Raw genomic sequence first — 26,244 nt, forward strand, 5'->3', positions numbered from 1 at the left:
GCTCCACCAAAGAGGGACTCCACTGCAGCCCCCTCGCCCAACCCCGCAGAACCCACCATCAGACTTGCTCTTTCGCCGACAGAGCAAGTGAGTTTAGAGGCAGTGGTGGTGAGCCTCCACGCCACCTCTGTTATTTGCAAGATTCTCGACACCAGACCCAGTAGAGGGGAAGTGCGCGATCTCCTTCAAGCCTGCCTTCTCACAGAGGTGGGCAAGATTCTCGATGTTCAGCTTCTCGGACGCGGCTACTACCAGATAGAGTTTGAGACTCCCGAGATGGCGTCCAAGGTCATTGCGATGAGCCCCTTGGTTGGCCATCCGTGCAGTTCGAGCACATTTCCCACAGTGGCGCCACGGTTTCGACCCGGCTACCGATGTTCTTGTCGAGGAGGCAGACTTGCCCATCTCAGTTTGTTTCCCCGGCCTGAGGAGGGAGTACCTTCCGCTCCTTTCCAGGATAGGCTCAGCGATTGGGACTGTCCTGGAGACACCACGCACGGCAACCTCAGTAGCTGCCAAGGCGGCCGACATCCCCACAGTACGAGTTCTCGTTCGGGACACCCACACTCTCCCAAAGGTCATCCTGTTACCTCGGGTGAGTGGTGGTTGGTTTAGACAGACCGTGGAGTATTCGGGTCTCCCGAACGAGTGTTCCATTTGTCGACAGATGGGCCATCTTGCGAAGGCCTGTCCACGGAGGAGACCCCGACCTACTCCACAGGACCAGCCCTAGCCTTCAAGGACTGGCCAGCAACAGTAGGCAGAGACACAGAGCACACAGGCAGAGCCACCCTCCGAGCCTGGGGCTCAAGCGGAGGAGGGCTGGCAACAGGTTCGTGGTCGACGACGGCAGGGGCCTCAGCGACAGCCTGGCACCCAGAGTGGTCCTCAGGCGCCTGCACAGCAACAGTGGGTTCCCACGGGGAACCGATTCGACCCTCCCTACTCCAGCCTCCACCTCAGCCTCACCCCCGACGGCCCCCCCTCCCCCCGAGTTCCCCTCCTCCTCTTCAACCCCGCCTCTTGCTCCATCTGCCTCTCCACCACACCCTCCTACCTATGCCGATCCCCCTCGCCCCCCTGCTCCCGCATCCCCCCCTCCCACTCCAGTCTCACAGTCGACCCAAGGGGCAGGGCCATCTTCAACTGCTAGGAAATCTCTTGCCAGCGCCTTTGCCACGAGTCGCTCAACGAGAGAGGGACAGCTTTTCTTGCGACCCTCTCTTCTGGTACATACGTCTCCCTTTGCAGCAGTCCCTCGTGGTCTGACGAGCTTCGACATTCAGTGTTGGTCGGACTTCTTTGCCTACGATTTTACACGGTATCTCGGAGACTCCTCACCAGACCTTGAGGCAGCTTGCTTCAGGGTTCATGTTCTCTTCCTTGCAGCTAGGGGGATAGAGGCCTTGGACTCTATGGTTGGCTTCTCTTTTCCCCTTTGCGGCAGGGACCAGACTGAGTGGACTTTGACTCAGTGTTGGAGTGGCTACAGACACAAGCCCTAGAGTTCTCCCATCACATGGGAGACCTAGGGGTTACAGACATGCTTCAGACTCTTTGGCCATTGGCCATTGGTCACATGGGAGACCTAGGGGTTACAGACATGCTTCAGACTCTTTGGCCATTGGCCAAGTTTGCTATGACACCTCCAGATGCAGTAGGATGTAGACACATTGTGGTTCACTTTTTTGTTGATACGCAGTGCCCGCCATGCTATGTACACATTCATGAGGACTCTGGACAGAGGAGGTTTCTTTATGCATGGCTCAGTCTACTTGGGATTGGGCTAGGCACTCTTTGCAGTCACGCTTATCTCGAGGACGCTCGGATGTGGATTACTCCCCATCCAAGCCAGCCTCGAAGATCGTCTCATGGAACGTACAAGGATTAGGTGGGCCCCACTTTCAGCGTCAGAGGGACCGATTGCGTCAAGAGCTTCGGCGATGCCTTGTGGGAGGAGAGATTGACATTCTTACGCTACAGGAGCATCACCTGTGTGAGAGCCGCATTAGACGTTGTGATCATCTTTTGCGTGGACGATATGATACTTTTTGGTTTGCTGCTTTTGGACTTGGTGGCATCCAGGGCGGGGTATGGATGACTATTGCGGATTCTTTGCAACAGGCCATTGTGTGCAGAGGGATTATTGTGCCAGGTAGGGCTCAGTGGATCCCTATGCAGATTCAGGGTTGTCTTGTGGGCTTCCTGAACATCTACGCGCCCAATGTGGTGAGTGCACGAGTAGAGTTTTGGTCACAGATTGTTGAGTCTCTGTCGCAGGCAAAGCAATGGTGCATAGATAGGGGGTGACTTCAACATGTTGAGGGTTTCGGATGTGTGGCAACATTCTAGCTTTGTGAGACCCACAGACAGCCTGGCCTTCTTCGTTCGGACCGCAAAGTGGGAGGAGTGAATCTATCGCGGATAGGACGCTTCTACACTAGTGACCACTTCTGTGTTGGGTGGGACAGTTGGCATTCTGGCAGGGACTTCCTTTTCAGACCATGCACCAATGATCCTCACAGTGACAGATAGGCAGAGGAGAGGGAGCACGATGCTGCGCATCCCTAAGAGGATCTTGTTGGACTCTACGCTCACAGAGCGAAAGGAGGCTCTTTGGACAAAGTGCTTAAACATGCACGATTCTCCTACACACAGAGTGGCCTCAGGACTAGCTCAACTTAGTCGATTCTTTCTTCAGGAGTCTTTGGCTCGCCTGGCTGCAGCGAGAGAGGAGGAGCAACGTCTCCAACGGGGCGTTGCTCCCCTGCAGAGGATGCAGGAGCAGCATCCAGACAGTCCTTGGTTGGAGGAGCAGTTGCAGCAGGCTCGCCAGGAGCTTGTTAGCATAGAGGAGAGGCGCCACGAGTTTGCTTTCCATCGACAGGCATCTAAGTGGACCCAGGTGAGTGACAGAGTGCAGGTGCTTTCTTTGAGACAGTGGGACCTCGACATACGCATGCCAAGGTCAATCAGTTGAGGAGGCCCGATGGGTCTTCAAAGCCAGAGGACATGCGTGCAGTTGCTAGTGACTTCTACCGCGATTTACTCTCTGCAGAGCCTCAGTCGGAGCGCCAGGATGCATGCAGAGAGCATGTGTGGGCACAGATGCCTTGTCTTGTGACTGAGGAGATGCGTCAGAGGCTTGAGTTGCCTCTTAAGCTAGAGGAGCTGCACACGGCTCTTAGTGCACTCCACCGTGGTAGCTGTCTAGGTGAGGATGGCTTGACTCCCAATTTTTTCTTGGAGTACTGGGACTTGCTTGGCCCACATCTCTGTAGTGCTTTTCAGTACATCCTGCACACAGGAGAGATGCCTGACAGCATGAGTGAGGGCCTGATCTACCTCATTCCCAAGGAGAGTGGCTCCTTGGATGAGATTCGACAGTGGCACCCCATCACCATCCTCAACTCAGCCTACAAAATTCTTGCCAAGACTTTGAGTTTCAGGATTCAGCCACTTCTAGAGAGCATTATACATGGGACTCAGACAGGTTTTGTCAAGGAGCGTAGTATCCTTGACAACATCTTTACTTTTTGGGAGGCTTTTGCCCTAGCGCGGCTCCGTGGTGAGGATCTGCTGTTTCTTCTTCTTGATTTTGAGAAGGCCTATGACAGAGTTGACTGGGACTTTTTGGAGGGCACTCTACACAGGATGGGCTTCTCAGATGCTTGGATCAGAGGGGTGTCAGCTTTGTACAGACGAGCACACAATCAGGTACTTTTGTCAGGAGGTAGAGGTGATCGCTTCATTCTCATACGTTCGGTCAGATAGGGCTGCCCTCTTGCCCCTTTCCTCTTTCTGTTCTATGCTGAGGCGATGAGCAGGTTTTTGGTGTCGCAACAGATTGGTTTGCCTGGCTTAGCACTTCCTATTCGGGGAGATGAGCTACTGGACGCTGAGTTTGCAGACGACTCAGCCTTGTACTTGGATGGCCAGGAGGCCAACCTTCACAGGTGTGAGCAGGCTCTTGAGACTTTCTGTTGTGCATCTGGCGCATTGGTCAACTGGAGAAAGACAGTGGCTTTCTCAGTTGGTAGTGCTCCTATACCCGATTGGATGCCTCGTTAGGGTTTCAGGTGGATTCCCCCAAGGACTACAGTTCGGTACTTAGGCTGTCAGGTTGGTTTGGACTTGTCTCCCGAGCAACAAATTGCTCCCCTCCTCCTGTCTATCAGAAGGAAGTTGTTACATTGGAGCTCCGCACGACTTTCTCTGGCAGGCAGAGTTGTAGTAGCCAACCAGGTGTTGTTGGCTACTATGTGGTACATCACTTCTTGCTGGATCTTCTCGAGTTCTTGTACCAGCCAGGTAGAGAGGCTGATCACGAACTTCCTTTGGTCAGGGCGTGACACTCAGATAGCCCGGGCCAAAGTGGCTTGGCAGGTCATCACTCTTCCGTGTCAGGGAGGGCTTGGGATCATAGACCCAGCACAGCAGAGCAGAGCCCTCCTTGGGAAGTTCATCGTCAAAGGACTTCTTCCAGGTAAGGAGCCCTGGAAGGAGTTCTTGCTGCAGCGACTTCGTGCTAGGGTGCCTCAGGCTGGAGGCCCCTGGCGACCTTCGACCATATGGATTTTCACAGAGATGCGCAGAGTTGGCTTGAGCAGGAGACTGGAGGACCGCTTCGCTGTGAGTTTGCTTCGATCTTGGAAGCATCTGCGGCGAGGCCTGGAGCAACATCAGCCTACTTGCACGGAGCGCCTGAAACAGCCCCTTGTTTGGAACCCCATGGTTAGCACTCAGAGAGGCCACTTGGTTGGTAGTTGGCCTCATGTTTCCTGGGGTCCCATGCCAGAGAGTCCAGCACGCTCTTTAGGTGACTAGTTACAATTTTCAGGCTTGTCGGAGGAGTTTCAAAGCTGTCAGCTACAAGGCATGAGAGGAGTGCAGAGCATATGTCAGGACATCTCAGAGGCAATACCAGTTGAGTGGCTCACACCTCTCGAGTCAGCAGCGCCCAGATGGATGGGAGCCTTCACGTGACTGGAGGTTTTCATCTCAGTTCGGGCTAGCTCAGAGACTGTTCCATCCCTGTTTTTCGAGATACAGGATGAGGGACGCTTACACCGAGTTGCAGTAGAGGCCCCGCAGGTGGCAGAGTGCTGTTTTCAAAGGATCCGAGTGGTAGGCATCTGTGGAAGGACTTGTCATCGATCCGGACCCAGCAACTCTTAAGACTGGACTGGAGACTGTGGGCTTGGGAGAGTTGTCCACTGGCACGAGTACAGTGGGATCCTGGAGAGTGGCTTTGGAGGGACCCTTTCTCCTCTGCAGACCACCTAGTGTCCCCTTCTTTCAGTACACTGTTTGACTGGGACGTCACATACTGGCAGCACACAGAGAGGCTCGCCCTGCTGCAGCACCTCATTGGCAAGAGGAGGGTCTCACAGCTGAGTTCTTGGCAGCTTTCTGGGCGAGGTTGTGGGACTCCAGACAGCCGAGGCGAGTCACTTTGTTCCAATGGCTGGTCGCACACAGAGCTACAGCAGTTGGGAGCTGGCTTGTACATAGCGATCTCTCGGCCGTATGTGCAGCTTGTGACCATCTTGTGGAGAGTCAGCGTCACTGTCTTTGGGATTGTCCTTTGGCACAGCAGGTGTGGCTTCATGTTCTTCGGCTGATGCCAGTTCTTTCCACGACTCGATAGTACACTTGGGGGGCAGCTTCTTGGTCCACTCTCACGGGCCCGACACTTCAATTTGAGCTATCTTCCACCAGCAAATGATAGTGATGCAGGGGGGGCGACCTACACTCCAGCCGGCCACAGAGCTTACTCCACAGGAGTGGTGCAGTGAGAGAGAGAAGTGTTGGGAGCTCATCAGTGGCTTGACACTCTGGTTCATTTGGCGGTCCCGTTGCTTCCGCATCTTCGAGGCTCGCCTTGGACCACCAGCAAAGACTGTTCGGGATCTTTGACTAGAGCTGATCCATACTCTCAGAGGACAGCTCGAGAGACTCCAGGGCAGCTCTGACCGCATGCGGGAGCGCAGAGTGGCTTTCCTTCGACTCTGGCGTCCTAGGCCTTTTTTCACCATGGTCCAGGGTGTACTCAGATGGCACTACCGTCCACCTGTGTGGCTTTCCCCCCCTCCCATTTCTTGATTTAACCTCATTGGATATAAGTTGTTTTTTCATTGGGAGAGTCTCCCCACCATGATTGTTGCAGCCCTCTCTTGTAGAGGTGGTTGTAGCCCTAGAAGGATCTTTTTCTCGGAAAAAAAAAGTTTGTCCATCATGATCATATGCCCTGCTGGTCCTCATCTTGTCAATGGCTCTCTTTACCATCTCAGTGGTAAAGAAGGTGTCGATAGGTGGGCATGGCTCTGTAGGGTCTGGAAGGGGGTCCTGTCCAAGAACTGTATATAACGATGTCGCATACTGGCCCCACACATTAGGAGAAGTAAGCATTGGGGGAGGGGAGTGCTCATGAAAGAATCGTCATGCCTCTCCTGAGTCTCTACTCAAGAACAACTGATACAATTCTCGCACCATCTGGGCCAAGTAAGCTCGTTTCTTCCATCGCACAAGGTGCCAGGAAGCAATCCAAGACTGTCTGTTAGTGATGACTCCTAAAAGAAGGTCTCTTTGGAGCTGGGCTCTCATCTCTCTGGAGTCTGCATTGCACTCCTCATCATACCAACTATTCAAGGATATGCTCCCAAAATGTCGCCTCTGACCAGGCTGAGTGTGGGGGTATGCCTCTGATGATGCACCATGTAGTGTCTTAGTCTATAAAGTGGTGCACTCCTCCACTGAGAGGCCAGAACTAGCTATGTATAGATGGCTATAGATCTCCTCTGTATAAACCGAGTCAGTCTCTCGTGTAAATGTATAACGGGCTGTACTATACTGAAATGAAACGGACAATGTCAAAAAAGCATGATCCACTGCTATGCCCACTGGTCTGGCTCCCACTATGAAATCCTGAATACAAGGAATAAAGCTCGGTTGTGCCATAACATAGTCCACTGTATTGGCCCCGTGTGTGTGGAAAGCATGTAAACCGACTGCTCCAAGAAATCGCTGTAAGCCATTAAGTATGGCTAACCCATGTGTGGTCGTCATCTCCGTGAGGTATCTCCCATACTCCGTCTGCTCTCTGTCGTGTGAGCATTTGTCAAGCCCCAAGTCACCCACATCCAGCTCTCTTAAGGATCTCATCTGAAGTGTCGTAGAAGATTGTCTGAGAGTTGCCCGTTCGGACATTGAAGTCCTCTAGGAGGATGATATCACCATCTCTAGAAAACTCCCATATATCATAATCTAGTATAGAGAAAGGCGATTGTCCTCTACTGACGTACTAGGGGGGAAGTAACATATGGCAATGTATAGAAATCGACCTGTGTCAGCTCTTAGCCTCACCCACATGTATCTAGCATGATCATCTCTCCGTACAATATGTAGTAGTGGCTGTAACTCCTCCCTAAATAGCACTACTACTCCTCCTGAACCTCTACTCCCATGCTCAGATCTCATGACTGTCCTGCGGGCTATCTCCCATCTGTATCCCACCACATGTGGCATAAGCTATCCAGGGGCCTGATGAGTCTCTGAGAAGAAAACAATGTCTCTCTCTCTCTGAAACTGTTCTCAAAGGCACCAACGTCCAACCTCATAGCAATTCCAAGTAGCCATCTTCAGTGTGGTCCCATAGGTGTAACACCGTCATGTAGAGTGCCGCTCTACAATCACCACCCGACCATCTCTGTAAAAAGTCGTCTTTCCCTTCTCCCTTGTCGGCGTAATCTTTGGCATTACCTCTCTCATATGCGCAAGATGTGAGAGAGTGAGATCATCACCGAGGAAAATACCTGTCTTCTTGAGAGTGGAGCCTCCATAGCATTTGGTGCGATCCGTGGCGTCACCTTCACGCAAAGTATCCATTCCGCTTCAGGTGATGACCAAACATTGAGATTTTGGGTACTTGGGTTCTTAGCTTGCAATCACTGTTTGAGAAGGCTTTTCTCTTACCCGAGCTCAACTCTTCCCTACGGACGCACCCCTTGGCGGCCTTGCGCTCACACCAAAGTTGCTTTTTTCCACCTCACGTCGATTGGCCGACTGCTAAGTGTAACAAACTTAGGCACCCCAAGTCTAGATTTTGTGGTGACACGAGAGAGAATCACTTAAAATACTTCACAACTTTAAAATCATAGTTCAATTTGGTCGACACGGTCCGGCGTAGTTCCGTGCCCAGAGATGCCAAAAGCAGAGCTCCCAAAAGCAATTAAACTCAAAAGTAAATAATCCCTTAAAGCAATTTGATCCAAAAGCTTTACAAATTAAAGCATCAAGCCCCAAAAGCATCTCGGCGCGAACCCCGTACGGCAGGCCACGTCAGCACTGTCAACGTCGCAGATTCCGGGCTGCCACGTCAACATTAGGTCAGCGAGTTATCCGGCGTCCGTATTGGCTGCCACATGTCAAAGTGTGTCTGGGTCTGCTGCCACGTCACCATTTGTGACATACCCCCCTCTTGAAAGCATTGTAATTGCCCTCGATTACGCCTACAAAACAGACAGAGGCCATAAATTGTCTTAGTAGACACTCATTGTTAGTACCGACGCACAAGACACGACACATCTAGCACATGAACAAAAACGACAGTAACATCACTACACATGACATCACAGGACATCACATGACAGTCAATCACAGAAACATTCATTCCAAATCTCAGACCATGACTACCAACAACGTATTTAGTAACCACATCTAGATCCATTCCGAACTTCATTGATGTCGGGTTAACTAATCCCATATTGTGATCATGTCTATAGAGATTTTTCGACTCAAGCATTGTCGTGTGCAAGTAGTCATTCGCCTCAAGCACTGTCGTGTGCGAGAAATCTTTCACCTCAAGCATTGTCGTGTGCAAGAATCATTTTTCCAGGATCCCAAATTATCACTAAGTTCATTCTGAACAGAGTGGTCCAGTCACTCATTCCATCGAATCAGTCGTGATTCATGATTCATTATCAGGTTCATTCAGGAGCTGTCACTGCTCCATCTTATTCTTAATCCTGCTCTTTTTTCCAAAATTAATAGATTCTTTCATAAAACATTAGTTTTATTCAAAATTCAAAATCATCTTCCAAAAAAGTCTTGTTTCCCATCAACTGTTGTGTAGACTCGGACTTTCTTTCAAGACAATAGTCTCGAATTCCTTTGGGAAGCCCACAACAAAACTGTTCAATCTGCTCCTTAAATTTGATCTTCTTAAAGGACGAAATAGGTTTAAAAAATTCCCAAAATCTTTTACACTAAGAATCCAAAGATTCTGTCTTGACCATCCGAACATGGTTCCAATCAGTAATCACATCTCGTTCGTATTCTTGTGTGAGCCATGAAGAAATGAAGAGTTTCTTAAATTTCAACCACTTCGTCGGCGCTTGTTTCCTTAACAGCAGAGTGGACCACCGTGTCTTTGCATTGCCTTTCAGAAAGGATGCCGCCGGTCTGATCTTAAAGTGCTCTGTATAGCGGCCTCCAAAAAATGCTTTGTCAAACTGTTGGACAAAGGCTAAAGCCTTGGGAGCATCTCAGAGCCCTGAAAAATGCTCAAACTTTATTGCCTGTTCCCCTCTTTGAATTCTTTGAGCTTTTTGCCCTTGTTGTCGAGGAGATCATATTGATTGGCTCTGTAAAAATGCTTTCTTTTTGCATAAAATATGTGCTTTGTCCGTCGTTTCTTGCCTTTCCTGTCATCATCACTTGAGTCAGAAGAAGAGAAGATGAGGTGTCCGAGCTATCAGAAGATGAGGACGAACTGGGAAATCCTCCGAAGCATACACGCTTCTTCTGCTTGCTAGCGTTTCCAAAAGTGGATTTTTGACCCAAGTAACCGGGGAGATTAGTTCCCTTGTTACGTTGCTTCGATTGCTTTTCCGTCGGCTTCTTCATATCCAGAATCTGATTGATTCACGCCTGGACTGCATCATGGACTTCTTCTTCAGTAGTCATTCTTGGAGTAGGAGGCTTCTTGATCGCCGGTTTGATTGGTGGCTGGGTGGTTTTCTGCCACAGAGTATGAACTTCAGTCATCGCCTGCTGGGTCAAATTTTTTGCAAATTGGGGATCCTTAGCAAATTTAATCATCTGCTTCGTTGCCTCGTCAATGAGTTGTCGACGTTCCATCTCTTCAATCTCAGCCTAAGTAGGCCGAGGTGGGCCGTACTCTTCTGACTGTTCATGAGAATCTTCTCCGCGATCTCCTCCCGCATTGACAAAGGTAGAAGAAGTCGACTAATCTTTGTTGGAATCCATAAGTGTCGCGAGAAAAAGGATCGGATTTCCCAATAGAAGAGAAATCGGATGTGCTCTGATACCACTGTAACAAACTTGGGCACTCCAAGTCTAGATTCTGTCGCGACACGAGAGAGAATCACTCAAAATACTAAGAGATTGGCCCCAAAAACTGGCACCCCTTTCGGTATTTCTTTTATATTAATCTTTGAGCAAAGTACAACTCCCGCAGGGTCCTCCGCTCTTAGACTCTACATCGAGATGCCCTGAAGAGTGAGGCGCTTAGGGCTCTTTTATTCTTACAAGGGATTCCAAAAGCAGAGCCCCCAAAAGCAATTAAACTCAAAGTAAATAATCCCTTAAAGCAATTTGTTCCAAAAGCTTTACAAATTAAAGCATCAAGCCCCAAAAGCATCTCAGAGCAAATCCAAGAATTTCCGTACATTATGTCAACGTAAAAAGCGGAAATCCGTACGACAGGCCATGTCAGTACTGTCAGTGTGAAAAGTGCCACAGATTCTAGGCTGCCACGTCAGCATTAGGTCAGTGCGTTATCCGGTGTCTGTACTGGCTGCCACGTGTCAGGGTGTGTCTGGGTCTACTGCCACGTCACCATTTGTGACACTAAGTGCACGGTCCGCTCTCAATGAGTGAAAAGAGGAACAAGGGGAGGCTGGACAAGCCCTCCTTTCTTGGGTTACCTACCAGTCTTCAAAAACACGATTAGGAATCGACACGCCCAAGTGGACTTGGGTTACGTACGACCGCAACAAGCAAAAAAATTTATATGGTTGTTTCCTTGAGTGATACAGAACACTGCCAAAGAGCTTTGATACCAATGTAAGGTGCAGCGGAAGTGAATGTTGATAGTGCTAGGATGAGTGCTCTAAACTTTGCTCAAGGGTTCCTTTTACTTACGAAAGGGAGAGCCTTTCGTTCTACTTGAAGAGAGAGTGCAAGTGCAATGACAACAAACAAAGTGAATGCTATTGTGAATGAAAGTGTTGAGAATGAGAGAGAGATGATGATGATGAGATGATGAGAGTTTCAACCTCGTAGGAAACTAACCCAAGAGACCTTAAAGATCTAGCCGACGAGGAGAGTTGACCTCAAGACCTGTTATTCAAGAGAAAAATGGCATAACCAATCTACCACACTTGGGTGATAGAAAGGTTATACCATTTTCCTCTTTTTATTAGCACACACGCACCCGAGAAGATGAGAGTTTTAACGTCGTAGGAAACTATCCCAAGAGACCTTAAAGATCTAGCCAACGAGGAGATGGGTTCTCAAACCCCCCTCCAAGGGCCCCCCTCTCTATGGCGAGAGAGGTATTGTCAGTGTGTGCAGGCGGAAGGTGAGAGAGAGAAAGAACAATGGCATGAGAGAGAAGAGACATGACAGGAGACAGATGGTGGAAAGGCTGGCAGCCCAATAACTCCAGATGGCAAACTCTACATGATGATGAGACAAGACAATGAGGGTGCCCCCCCTCCTATATATAGGAGAATAGGGGCTGATCGGGCAATAATCCTCAATATAGCCCAATGACCTAACAATATGACCCTCCAATATAAATGGGGGAATATGTGACCAAAACAGGTCTAAAGAGGAAAATGTGCTGAACAACCCTAAGTGTGCCTGAGATCCCTGTCCAACAAGTGTACGGGTGGCCAACCCACAACCAAGGGCCAATGCACGTGATGTGTGTGAAGAAAATCTAACACCCCCCCTCAACAACAGATGCGGAGAAGCTGTCGAAGAGAATGCAACACGCCTGGTAAATCTGGAGAAGATGTAAATCCCGGCAGAAAAGGATAAGGAGCGCCAACCAAACAACATGACAATCCATACAGCGTCAATGTGATGATGCCCAAGGGTGAGGAAACTCCGATCAAGTCGCACAAGGAAGCTGATGGAGTGGCAAGCTACGGAATAAGTCGCTAAAGAGGATTTATATGATTAAGTAACCTAAGATGAGCGCCCAATAGCCCATCAGTGATGATCACCACTAAGAAGGAGGAACCAAGTGTAGCAGCAGGAGACAAGACATGGGGTGTCACATGCACATCTAACCCTATGTGTACGTGGACAAGTTACTTCATGACATGGGTTCGGTTCAATTCAGTTCAGTCAGCCTAGATTAGGAAGTGTTCTGGCACTTTCGTGAGTCTGTTCGCAGACCGTGCATGACCAGACACTTAGAGTAGATGCATATCCTCTGGTTGCACACAGCATGATCATCAACATTACCATCAGAACCATCAGAGCATTTTCGGGTGCACAGAACCTATTTTCCCTATTTTAGCCATTTTTCACTTATTAATTTTAAGTGACTTTTGTTGGGAACTAGGTAGGGTAATTTGACTAGCCAAGTATATATGGAAACCTAGCGCTAGCACTTTCTGGCAGAAGAGGCAACAGGAACCTTGTGTTCATCCGGCAACTTCTCAGCAAGACCCCCCAAGGCACAAGACCTAGCGTTTTTGCATTGCAAGACCTAGCGTTTTTCACCTAGATCAGCCCTGGCGATTTGGTTTGCAGATCAGCCCGGCAGCAGCAAGACAGCATGACTCCCTAGCGTTTTTGGCATCAAGACCACAGATCAGCCATAGCGTTAGCAGTTTCCCACCGCAGCAGACAGTTTTCAGCCCTAGCGTTTTTGCATCAGCATAACACTTCAGCGTTTTGCAGATTCACCGTGACTGAACCCCAAGAAGCATCAGCGTTTTCAGTTTTCAGCAGTCAGACTCCGCAATAGAGCCCTTGAACCTTGTAGATCTCACCTTCACACAGCAAATCCTCGCCGCACGGTCAGATCCAACACAGTTTGTAGATTCAGCCCGAAAAACGCACATTTCAGCATCTGCGTTTTCAGCACATCGTCGTTGCATTGTCGTCATCGCCGCCGTCACCGACATAGAGTCAGAATTCAGCAAATAAAGATTTGCAGATTTCAGCCATTAGCGTTTTCAGATTTCAACCCGTCTCGCTGTCGTCCTCATTGTCGTCGACATCGTCGACAAGTCTAAAGCATTGTAGAGATTTGTGCAATCAATAGTAGACCGCTCTCGCCATTGAGAGTGGGGCCTTCGGAAGAGGGTTTGACAACATTCTGGTGTCGTATACTTCTCTCTCTATCTCTGAGACACCTTCATTCACAATGTTTACCACTTTGTTTGTGATCATTTGCACTCTCTCACTAAAGGAACGGAAGGCTCTCCCTTCCATAAGTAAAAGGAACCTTGAGCACAGTTCGGAGCACCCATCTTGAGCAAAGTTCAACATTCACTTCCGCTGCACCTTACATGGGGAACACCCCCCTGAAGAGGAGCACTCTGACCAAGAGGAGAGGAAAACTGCCGAGGTGGGAAACCGGTAGCATATCCAAGTCAAAGAATCTCGAGCAGAAGAGGGAGGAAGAGCAGGAAGAAGAGGCTCAATAGGGAAGGCATCGTCCACCATAGTAGACAAGATGACAAGGTAAGCAATCCATCCATGTAGAGACCGCACTATCTGCAATCTTCCGAGAGAAGAGTCATCTTGAGGGTATATATAAGCTGCAATATGATCTGTCGTTCCATGGTACACACAAAATATCGGACAAAAGAGTCAAAGGAGATCCTAGGGAAAGTCAACATGTGGGAGCACATCCACCAACGGGGTCTGGACAAAATATCCAAGAGAGAGTCTGCAAGTGCAAGTCGTGAAGACACGCAACATAGGAGAACTCCCCCCCTTGGGAAAGTAATGGAGTGTGGTGAGGTTAAGGACAGCTGAGAGGATGCATCGGGAAGAATGACCGGAGATATAGAAGTCATAGCCTCGGAGTCATAGTAACAGGGAATGGCCATTTTCAGGTCCTCGTTCCCAGTTCCCATCCCAATTTCCCATTCCGAATCCCCGTTCCGTGTTTCAAACGTGAGTATCCGAAACAGGTGTCACAAACTGCTGACGTGTCAAAGCCTTGAAGAATGGAGCCAACTTGTAGATCCCGACCGAGGGACCTAAACCCTAAATAGAACAAGTAACGGAAGAAGAAGTCCTACCAACTTATGGGGACCCCGTCCGATGGGGCCCCAAAGACATAAAGGAATTAAAATACAACAGGAAAACTGATGACATAGCAGATTTCCGGAAATCACGCGGACAATGCTGACATGGTAGGCCGTACGGATTTCCGTGTTTTGCGCTGACTGTTGGACGTGGCAGTGGTACGGAATTCCGTGATTTACGCTGGCAGCTTTTTGGCGTTGCTATTGGACCAGAAGCTTTTGAGTTTGAAGGCTTTTCATGTAAACTGCTTTTCATAGGCCAAGGGCCTTTATATATGTGCTAAGGGCTCATTCCCTGGCATGCTTCATGGAGAAGGTGCAGAGTCTGGAGCAAGGAAGGATCCGAACGTACGTAGGGATCCGTACAGTACCGTACGTCCGTACCGTACGATACAATACCGTACGGATCCGTAGTGTACGGAAATTTTTTGGCTTAAAAAAAAAAAACCCTACGCGAGGAGCTTAATATTTTCGCCTGGCTAGGTTTAGTTTGAGCGCCTTATTTTACTGGAGTTTGTCTGCAACAGTGACCTGCAACCTGCAAAGTACATCTGCAAAGCCTTTTCGCGCGTGTTTACCGATAAGAAAGCAAATCTTCTTTCTCTCCCTCGCACATTTCTTTCTGATTCTCTCGCGATAGCACATGCGTTTTAGTCACAGTGTCGTGTTCCTATTGCCCAATGTGTAGGTCCACCATGCCTCGCAAACCCAACCCAATCTGGAGCGCACACACCAATGTCATTGCGGTGGTAAATACAGGAGGGCAAGCAGGATCAAGAACACGCACTTGGCATTGCAAATATTGTGGAAAGCAAAAGACAAGTACGGTGACGCGTGTGTTGAGGCACCTTACTGGCATTGGCACTACTAGCCAATGCGGAGGATGCAAGCTTGTTTCGCGAGAGATCAAGGATGCTTTGATTCTGGAGCACTTTCCGGGAGGGGGTCTTTCCTCGTCCAAGGGTAAGAAAGCAGATAGGCAACGCAGGATGCCTTGCACGATGCATTGTTTGCAGATTTTCCACATGCACATACTCAGCAGCAAAGGGACATTAGCAGGAAAAGGGCTCGTTGTTCTCAGGATGTAGATGAGGATACGGATCAAGGGACACGCATGTATACGCAGTCTACTTTGCCTTCACATGTCCATGCACAGTCCTAGGTAAAAGAGAGGCAAAAAATTGCAGAAACAGAGATTGCTCGCACTCTCATAGAGTGCAACATTGCATTTAATGTCTTGCGGACAGAGCAATGGAAGCGAATGGTCCAAGCCATTGCACAAGTCGGCGCCACAGATTCCTGAAGTGGCTTGGATTATCAGAAGATGCGCACAAAAATGTTAGATGAGCAACGAGAGATCATTGACAGAGCATTGGTCCCAGTGAAAGCTGGGTGGCAGCAATTTGGTTGTACTATCATCTCTGATGGGTGGAGTGATATTCGCAGACGCCACATTATCAACATCCTTGCCATGGTACATACTTCCTACGTGTTGTGGGCGCGGGCAAGGGTGGTGAGCGTATTTCAGTAGAGTTTATTTTGGGGCACATTTGACAGGCCATCAAGAAGGTCCGAAAGGATAATGTCGTACAGGTAACCTATCATTCTCGAGAGTCGAATCTCTTGCGTTTTTTAGTTTGTCGAATCTCTTGCGCTTTTTAGAAGCCATAGCTTGTGACTAACAAGATATTGGTCGTATGATGGTCACTAGTTTTGCAAGTTGTCACGGACAATACGTCCAACTACAAGGCCATGGGGGAGATGGTTGAGGCGGAGTTCCTTCGCATAGTTTGGACTCCATGTGCTGCACATTGCCTCGACTTGCTCATGGAGGATATTGGCAAGTTGACTTGGGTACGGCCTATTGTTTCTGATGCGTCGAAGATGACTACTTTCTTCCGCAAGAAACATCAAGCACTTGCCATATTCAGGAGTCACAGCATACTAGACATGGTGCGTCCCTCGAAGACTAGGTTTGAATACATGTACCTAGTACTTCAGAGGCTTTACAAGTTGAGGGATCCACTGTTGCAGCAGACAGTTGTGGACCCTAAGTGGCGGTTGATGCACCATGCGCAGACGGAGCCTACCAAGTACATATAGAGGAAAGTGCATGATGAGAGCTTTTGGGTAGAGGTGCACTCTTTGGCAGTGGCTCTCCAGCCTCTCTATGTTCTCTTGCGTGTGACAAACATGGAGGGGGCCTTGTGTATCAACTATTCATGCAAATGAGGTAGCACATAGCAGCATGTACCTCCGTGACATCACAGCGGTAAGTCAATGCATTTGAAAATTGGTATTGTATTTTGGTTCGGTGTAACAAACTGCTTACGTGTCGACCTACTGAAGAACGGAGCTACCGGCCGAGGGGCCTAAACCCTAAGAACAAGTAACAGAAGAAGTGTCACAAAGTGATGACGTGGTTGCCCGAGAGTAAAAACCCTAACCCTAATTTTTGCCAGAAACCCTAAAATTGCAAAAACCCTAACCCTAACCCTAAGGGCAGATTTCCGCGTTTTGCGTTGGCTGATGACGTGGCAGGCTGTACGGATTTCCGTGATTTACGCTAGCAACTTTTGGCTTTGCTTTTGGACCAAATGCTTTTGAGTTTTAAAAGCTTTTTACTGTAATTGCTTTTTAGGCCAAGGGCCTTTAAATATGAGACTAGGGCTCATTCTCTGGCATGCTTCTTGGGGAAGGTGCAGAGTCTAGAGTACCGGCTTGTACTTTGATGATGCAATATAAAGAAATATTGAAAGGGGCACCAAGGTTTGGGGCCAATACTCTCTGGGGTGGAATTCCGTCACTCCGTGTCGCGTGTACTCTCTCTCTTTCAGTTCAACTATTATTGAAGTGCTAAAAGTCTGTTCAGTCTGTTCTTTTCTATTGGCACGTGGTGCCCGTCTTGTGACATTCGGCCTTCTCGCTTGATCCTTGGAAAGTTGGATGTTATATTTGTTTTAGGTCTTGACTGTGAAGTCTTGTGATTGCAGGCGGGATGACATCCTCGCTATTGTGAAGAGTAGATGGACGTATATGAGTCGTCCTATTCATGGGATGGCTACTATACTACATCCTCTCTACAAGACTCCAGAGCTTTTTGCAGAGAGCTCAACTTGCGATCGGAGTACCTAGACCAAATGTTCACTGAGGATGAGCAATTGGACCTTGACAACGACATGAGTAGCTACATGAACAATCTGGGACCTTCTTTCTTGAGGAGTATGTCTTTGAGGCAGGAAGCTACCAAGCTTCCCCTCACTTGGTGGCAAAACCATGGAAGAGCCGAGCTTCCAAATTTGTGCAATCTTGCACTACATATTCTCTCACAAGTATTCTAATTTCTCGCTTAAACCAAGCAGTATGGTACTACGCTCGGGTGTTTTCATGGTTCTCATATATTCCTCTATCTTGTGTATATATCATATGACATATGTCTATAAGATTGCTCAGTTGGTGCTTGTGAACGCAATTGGAGCGCCTACTCTCTCATACACACGAAGATTTGAAACCGCTTGAGCACTATGCAATTGGAGAAGTTGGTCTACTGTCGAGCGAGCATGAAGCTCGTACTTTGGGGTCACCCAAGCAGGTAAGTCTTAATAATAGATCATTGCTACATGAGTCTTGGTTATAAGAGACTCAATGTTAGAATACTTGGCTACTTAAACTTTTAAGCAGGTAGATCGACTCAAGTGAAGATGGTTCCAGGACCTGCTGCACAGGAGATAGATTGTCATATCAGAGATGAGCAGGAGGCGATTCTTCAAGAGCTTCATAGAGAGCTTGAGAGCGCGGATCGGCAGGTCACTAGATCACGAGCACGAGCCTTGGCCATCCCTCTTCGCCAGGAGGTTGCAGATCCAGAGAGAGCACGATGGGAGAGCATTCGCAGAGGCAAGCTGCCTGTGCGTAGTAGTCGTGGTCGAGCGAATGAGGCAGTGCGTCTCATTCTAACTGAGGAGGAGGATGACCCATTTGAGCTGCTGGCGGCGATAGGTGCTTCAGGAGATCCCACCATTGTTGAGCCAGAGTTTGATGAGGAGGGCAATGTCTTGACAGAAGGAGACATGGCCTCCTCATCTTCAAAGTCCGATAGGGATTTGAATATCTTGATTGCCATGTAGTATGTAGTATGTACTTTGCGGCTACTAGCATCATAGCATGCTTCCTAGTTTACTTTTTTATTGAGTCAAGACTCGTGCTTTGCTCCACCTTAGTTTATTGTGGATCAATCATCGTTGGATGTACTTTTTGTTTTATGGATTCTATCATTTTGGTTTTTTTATGAGAATCGAGATTATGGTTTACCATTTATGAAGTATGTCATACCAGTACTTTAAACTTTTACGAATGCGGTTGCCTTTCAAGCCGAGTCTATCGCATAGTGTGCAATCATGCAATGTGTAAATCAAGATCACTATGAGGTTCTTTGTAGTTTGTTATACTTATGAATATACTATCAAGTACAGACTGTATTGTAGGTTTTGGCTTTCAAAAAAAAAACATACGAATTTTACGTACCTAACAACTCAACCCATTCAGTACTACGTACAGGACGTACCGAATACGTACCGTACCTTACGTACCTTTCCACCTTGGTCTGGAGTAACGGCTTGTACTGTGTTGATGCAATATAAAGAAATACCAAAAGGGGCGCCAAGGTTTGGGGCCAATACTCTTTGGGATGGGATTCCGCCACTCCATTCGCGTCTCATCTCTCTCTCTCAGTTCAGTTGTTATTGAAGTGCTAAAAGTTTGTTCAGTCTATTCTTTTCTATTGGCACGTGGTGCCCGTCTTGTGACAGTGGTATCAGAGCATCAAGCGTGTGCTTTTCTGAAAGCATACCGGTCCTACCAAAGAGCAAACAGAGCAAGATCGCACTTCCAAACTTCATTACAAATTTTATCTTCGTACCGGTCCTACCAAAGAGCAAAGAGAGCAAGATCGCACTTCCAAAGTTCTTTGGAAATTTTAGCTTCGTACTCCGGCTCCGGACTTATTAGTCACTCTCCCACCCTTACTTCATCGCGCATCGGGCACGCTCCCATCTTCACCGCTCATGTCTTACAAGGCATAAGCCAAAAAGATAACTTGCAAGAGAAGGATCCAAGATTTGTTTCGAGTCACTATTTTTCTCAAAAGCAGTGCCATGCAGATGTTGATGTCTATAGCTACCAAGCCGCACACTCCAAGGACTTGGCAAACTTTCAAGAAAATTTTTGCCCGAAGTTGTATGGTTTCTGACATCTTCCTTCGGAGTGCAACTTCTGGTAGAGTGGGGTATCCTGAAATGCTTGCCATGGAAACCCTTGCAGATTATATCTTGAAATTTCTCGACATCTCTCAGTAAGTGTCTCTTTTCGAGCTAAAAAACCTTGGAGGTTCGGTGTGATTGCTATGTCTTGGGACTACCATCGCCGCCAAAGGAACACTCTGTCCAAGAGCTGATGGACCATGATGTGGATGTCTACGACCTTATGAAATGAGCCTAACCCTAATATTTGGTGCAGGTTTCAACAGGGAAAGTCAGTCGGCTTTTCAAGCTCGACTGATGTCGAGATTGCTTTTTAAGTTTGAAATCTGTTTGAGAACTTTTTTGGTGATCTTGTTTGAAATTTGTTTGAAGTGGATGGTGTCTGTTTTGAACCTGTTTTGGTGCCGATTTGAAATGTTTGTCTCTGGTTTTAATAATGGTTTCAATGATTGGTGATTTTACTCCCGAGTGGAGTAGTGAGAAATGATGTTTAAGAATGCTTGTTCATACTCATGGCCCGGACCCTTGTGGTTATTTGCGGGGAGAGTATTGAATGATTAAAAATGTTGTTTTTACTCATGGCCCGCACCCTTGTGGTTATTTACGGGGGGAGTATTGCTGTTGTGACTCCCGGCTCGGACCTGGATAGTTATGCGGGAGGAGTATTAAGAAGTCTGAGCAGTGGTTACTCTCAACACCTCCAAACGACGCAGGCTGTGGTTAGGGGGCGTTTGGTTGTAAAAGGCCTCTATATCTCCCGGCCCGGACCTTTTTAGGTTATGCGAGAGGAGTGATGAGGGAGTTGTTGAATATCTCCCGGCCCGGACCTTGTTAGGTTATGCGGGAGGAGTGTTCATCGGCGGCTTTATGTTTCTATGTCTTGTATCATACATATGTGAGCATTTGTGTTGCATTGTGATATGCCAACCACTGAATATTCCTAAATGGATGAGATTGTCTAGGTATGTAATTTTAGTGCATCAAGACACCCGTGGAAGACCAATGCGGTCTGGGTGTGATGGCTAATTTTACTACACCGGAATATCAAGAGTTCTGACCTGGAGCCAACTCCTTGATCAAAAGAGCCAAAAGGAGAAGCTAACTCCTTAACAAAAAGAGCAAACTGATTGTCCCTCGGAATGACCCTCGGAAATTTTTGAGCTAACTTGAGTTGTTTTGCAGATATGTTGTAATCGCAGACAATTAGTCTCTTTCAAGGAGGGGAGATGTCACAAACTGCTGACATGTCAAAGCCCTGAAGAATGGAGCCAACTTGCAGATCCCGGCCAAGGGGCCTAAACCCTAAAAAGAACAAGAAACAGAAGAAGAAGTCCTACCAACTTATGGGGACCCCGTCTGATGGGGCCCCAGAGGCACAAAGGAATTAAAATAAAGCAAGAAAATCGATGACGTGACAAATTTTCGGAAATCACGCGGACAGTGCTGATGTGGCAAGCCATACGGATTTCCGCGTTGCTGACTGCTGACATGACAATTGTACAGAATTCTGTGATTTACGCTGGCAGCTTTTTGGCATTGCTTTTGAACCAAAAGCTTTTAAGTTTGAAGGCTTTTCATGTAAACTGCTTTTCATAGGCCAAGGGCCTTTAAATATGTGCTAAGGGCTCATTCTCTAGCATGCTTCTTGGAGAAGGTGCAAAGTCTAGAGTACCGGCTTGTATTGTGTTGATGCAATATAAAGAAATACCGAAAGGGGCACCAAGGTTTGGGGCCAATACTCTCTGGGGTGGAATTCCGCCACTCCTTGTCGCGTGTCGTCTCTCTCTCAGTTCAGTTGTTATTGAAGTGCTAAAAGTCTGTTAAGTCTGTTCTTTTCTATTGGCACGTGGTGCCCATCTTGTGACAAGAGGGAATGGCATTTCATGCATGTTGCCATTCCCCGTTCCAATTTCCCATTCCTAGTAACTATGCTCGGAGTAGACCAGCAAAGCAAGGAACATCCATGAGGTCTTCACCGTGTAAGTAGTGCATAGGTACATCCAAACTGCAAGTGGGAGCCACAGAACCAAGCAGAAGCAAGGAAGAGGCTCTACCAAGAAGAGGCAAGGCAAAAGAGCCACCATGCAACAGTGTGCCAGAAGAGACCATGCAAGCATCCAGATGCCAAAGGATACTCACATCTAGGAGTACATGTCCAAAAGAAGTGTCTAACGTGCCAAGAGGCACGGGTCTATCATACAAAGAACCAATGAAGGAGGTGGATAGGGCAGTCCCAAATAGAGAGACAACAGTCGAGGGAGAGGGAGGGAGGGTTACTGAGGAAGAAGTAGCGGTGGAAAACACAAGCCACGTCCACATAAGTACCTATACCAATCCAATCCCATGCATCTTCCCAAGGGCAAGAGAACCTCAAGGAGGGAAGATTTGCAATGTCAAGGGAGATCGGTCCATTGTGCTAGAACCTATATCTCAGTCCACATCCCAATGTCGAAGGAGCAAAGCTGAATTGCGATCTAAAAACACGCCATGAAAGCGCCACACCGGTGCGAGTAGGGGGTAAAGACTTGCGAATCGGGAAGGGAACCCGAGAAGTCACTGACGAGGCCAAGGTAAGGTACTATCCATGCCAAAAAACGCAGCAACAGAGGCTGGAAAATGCTGCTGTAAACAGAGTATTTAGCATCGCTCAGTCTCCAAAGGCACCGGATGCCGGAGGTTGGGGCAAGAGGACGGGAGGGGCACCAGAGTACCAGCTGAAAAATCAGCAAAACAATCCCAAATCTGAAGTAGAAGGTCCAACAGTTGGTACGGGCAGCAATGGAAGAAGCCTCAGGTTGCCAAGGAGCATAGTCACAAGGGACGCATTCCGAGACGGGGAACGGGAGAATGGGGACGGGGCTCAAATGGATTTTAAGTGTAAAAAAGAGCGCGGGACGGCAAGTGGGGACGGAAAAGTGGGGACGGGAAGCTCGAAAAAGGGCGTCCCCTGTTACTATGCCAAGGAGGTGTAGTCCGATAAGGAAGAAGGGCATCCAATCGCTGAGGTGACCAAGCTGAAAACGCTAGGTGTAGAGGACCCCTCTGCTGCAAAAAACGCTAGGCCAGTAAAAAACGCCAAGGCACAAAAAAATAATGCTAGCAGAGTAAAGGGTGGATGAGGAGGCGCTTGTGGAGGGGAGGAGGTTGGCGATCGAAAGGGAGGTAAAAACGCTAGCAGCCCACAAAAAATTGCAGCCCTCGAGCAAAAACACTAGGGCAGAAAACGTTGGTGGAAGCTGACGGTTTCTTCGCAATGAAACTCCCTGCAATGGCCTCCTTGCTGATGGCGATGGCAGATCTAGCACCCTTGTGCTCTGCTACCATGTCAAAGTGTGCAGGCGGAAGGTGAGAGAGAGAGAAAGAGACAATGGCACGAGAGAGAGAGAGAGAGAGAGAGAGAGAGAAGAGACATGACAAGAGACAGATGGTGGAAAGGCTGGCAGCCCAATAACTCCAAATGGCAAACTCTACATGATGATGAGACAAGACAATGAGGGTGCCCCCCCCCTCCTATCAGTATAACAGGGAACGGGCGAGAAAGGAGCCCTCCCGTTCCCGGAACGCGTTCCCAAGCCTAGCGCCTCCTCGAAACGGGAACGGGACCGGAACACCATTCCCTTCCCACGCATAACCAGAACGGGGCCCGGAATGGCCGGGACGGCATCCAGAACGCGGAACGGCAAATCCGGAATACCAAAGTTTTAAAAAATGACAATTTGGGGCAAGTTTTTTGAACTTTTGGGGGGGTGTTATTTCCATCCTCTCCTATATAAAGAAGGGCTTTAAACCCTCTCTCTCAAGCTCTCTACCTCACCCTCTCCCTCCAGGCTCTCTCTTCCTCTCCCTCTCCCTTTCCCTCAAGGCTACCGTTCCGGCCTCCGTTCCCGTTCCGCCACACCGAGGGCCCCCTGTTCCAGAAACATCCCGGAGCCCCCCGTTCCCGTTCCCCGTTCCCGTTCCGTGTAACTATGCCTCCTATATCTAGGAGAATAGGGGTTGGTCGGCCAATAATCCTCAATATAACCCAATGACCTAAAATATGACCCTCGAATATAAATGGGGGAATATGTGATCAAAACAGGTCTAAAGTGGGAAATGTGCTAAACAACCCTAAGTGTGCCTGAGATCCCTGTCCAGCAGGTGTACAGGTGGCAAACCCAAAACCAAGGGCCAATTGCACGTGATGTGTGTGAAGCATGTAGAGAGTGTGCGAAGCATCTGGAGATGAAGAAAATCTAACAGGTATCTGCTTTAGATTGCACAAATCTGGTACAATGGTCTAGATGCAGTGGACTTGTCAACGACGTCAACGACTATGATGCGATGACGAAGGCGGATGAATGTAAAAACACTAGGGCTGAAAACTGGAAACGTTGGCTGATCTGAGGCTACTGTGAGGTTCTGCTACAGTAGGGGTGGGATCTGCGAGGTTAAGGGCTGGTCTGCACGACTGAAGGCTGAAAACTAAAAACGCTAGGGCTGGTTTTGGGCTAAACTAAAAACGCTAGGGCTGATCTTGGGCTGAAGCTGAAAACGTTGATGATTCCATCGCGCGGAAGGAACTTGCGACGAGGATCTGGTGCAAGAGTGGTAGATCTGCGAGGCTAAGGCTGAAAATCCAAAACGTTGATGGTTGTTGATGGCTGACACCAAAAACGCTAGGTTCTGCTGAGAGAGAGAGACTCAGCAAGTTGGAGAACTTCTCTGCTGTCTCTTGTGCCTCTACTGAGTGCCCAATGGGTTTCTTTTACAGTTCTTTAAGCAAATTACCCTACTTACTTTTCCAACAAAAGTCACTTATTAATAAATAAGTGAAAAATGTGTAATTTGGGAAAAAGGGTTCTATGCTCTGGAAAATGCTCATGATGGGTATTGAATGTCATGCTAATGATCATGCTATGTGCAATCAGAGGGTATGCAACTATTCTAAGTGCCTGGACATGCACGGCCTGCACACTTGTTCACAAGGGTGCCAGAACACTTCCTAGGCTAACCTGATGTCACATCTAACCCTATGTGCATGTGGACAAGCTATCTCAAGTATAGGGTTCAGGTCAGCTTACAGTTTTTGGCACCTTTGTGAGCCTGTGAGCAGGCTGTGCATGTCCAGGCACTTAGAGTAGTTGCATATCCTCTAATTGCACAACCAGTACCACCCAACATATGCATTGTCCAAGCAGAAGGTCCGATTCCCGGTCAGCTTTGGGATAGTACATTTTTGGCATTTTTATTAATTCAATTACCAATTTCCTAAGGTCATGGGCTGTAGGAGAACTGCTCGACCCAATTTTTCACAGCTATATAAGCAGACATGGGGCGCCCACTTTTAGCAGAAGAAGCAGAAGAAGTTCTACCAACTTACAGTACACCTTCCATACAAAAGAAACATGCAAAAATTGAGACTCTTACCCCAAGAAACCCTAGGAAAAGGGGTCCTACCTCATGCAAGCCTACCAGGAGGGCACATACATGACTCGTACCGCCCAATAGCTGCGTCTATCTCAAATACAGCCGGGCACAACCACAAAACAGCTCACTCCCTAAATTGTTCCTGGGAGATACTAAAGCCACCATTGGACGCAAAGGGAGATCAACGTTGAGTAAATCAAATCAAGGCAGCTGTCCATAATCAAAGAGATCTGTCATCGCCGGTTGCTCCCCCGTTCACCTTTTCCACTGTCGTTGTGGCGGTAGGTAGTGCATCATTTGAGCAAAAAGTTCAAACCCATTCTCTTCAGCTATCTTAGCAGAACTAAACACAGATTGCTACCAAAAATTGACAACCCTTGGATTTAAAAGAGAATATGTAGAAGGTTTACTATTTATCTTTCATCTTATGAGCACGACGTACATAAATCCTTACTTGTGATAAGAATATCCCCCTTTTTTTAAGACCATATATCCTACTTCCCCTTCTTCAACCACGATTGAAATCAAGTTAAAACTGTCATGCAGGAACACCCTGAAGTAGAGATATGCATCAACTGTCAACAAAAATGAGAGATCCTACGGAAGAAGTGTCACCTGACAGACGTGCTCGAGCGCAACAATGGGGACCGAGTCCCCGGCGATGCGAGCCAGTGGGAGGACTGGGGCAGCTGCATGTGAAGGGGCGTGGAGGGGGAAGAGGGTGAAGCCTCCTCCCCAGAAGATAGCAAGCGAGCATGCCCCTGCTTGATGGGAGTCCTGCCTCTCCCAGCTGCAGCTGGGGTACCATCTCTACCTTTCCCTCTCGACCGGGCACCTGCTGGCGAAAACATTAGTTTTCGCGCTCCCCAGCTCCTTTGCAAAAACGATTTGAAGTTTCCACCAATGCAGATGGGCACTAAACCCCCAAAAATCACTTTTAAAAAAAGGAAAATTACCAAAATACCCCTGAAACTCCCAAAATACCCTTCAAATTTGCATAGTCTAGTCCTTTTGACAAGAGAGAGTTATCTTTAAGTGTCTCAAGACAAACCCTATTCAATGCTCAGCTCACAAATAGTGACATTGATGTCTAAAAATAATGAACGATTTCAACTTGAAAGCCCACAATAGATTTCAACTTGAAAGCTCACAATACCATCTACAATCCTAGTTCCATCATCTTCTAATGAGGGAAAGACAATCTTCCTATGAAGAGTTGTAAGAAACATTCTCTTTGGAGATGTTTGTGAGGTTAATGAGGGTTATTTTGGGAA

At 48.1% G+C, this 26,244-nt stretch overlaps 1 protein-coding gene across 2 annotated transcripts in view; it reads right to left on the minus strand.

Moving 5' to 3' along the window:
- LOC147443721 (Nucleoporin, Nup133/Nup155-like protein) overlaps window positions 1-25,864 on the minus strand; it is a 144,683-nt gene extending 118,819 nt beyond the window's left edge. For both annotated transcript variants that reach the window (XM_086526529.1, XM_086526528.1), the window contains exon 1: window positions 25,586-25,864. In XM_086526529.1, the coding sequence (XP_086382655.1) occupies window positions 25,586-25,821 (236 nt within the window). In that variant the 5' untranslated portion in view covers window positions 25,822-25,864. The remainder of the gene's footprint in view (window positions 1-25,585) is intronic.
- Window positions 25,865-26,244: the final 380 nt, after the last annotated feature.

The sequence above is a fragment of the Adiantum capillus-veneris genome, chromosome 13 (genome assembly GCF_014529385.1).
Source record: "Adiantum capillus-veneris isolate H3 chromosome 13, ASM1452938v2, whole genome shotgun sequence".
Lineage (NCBI taxonomy): Eukaryota > Viridiplantae > Streptophyta > Polypodiopsida > Polypodiales > Pteridaceae > Adiantum > Adiantum capillus-veneris.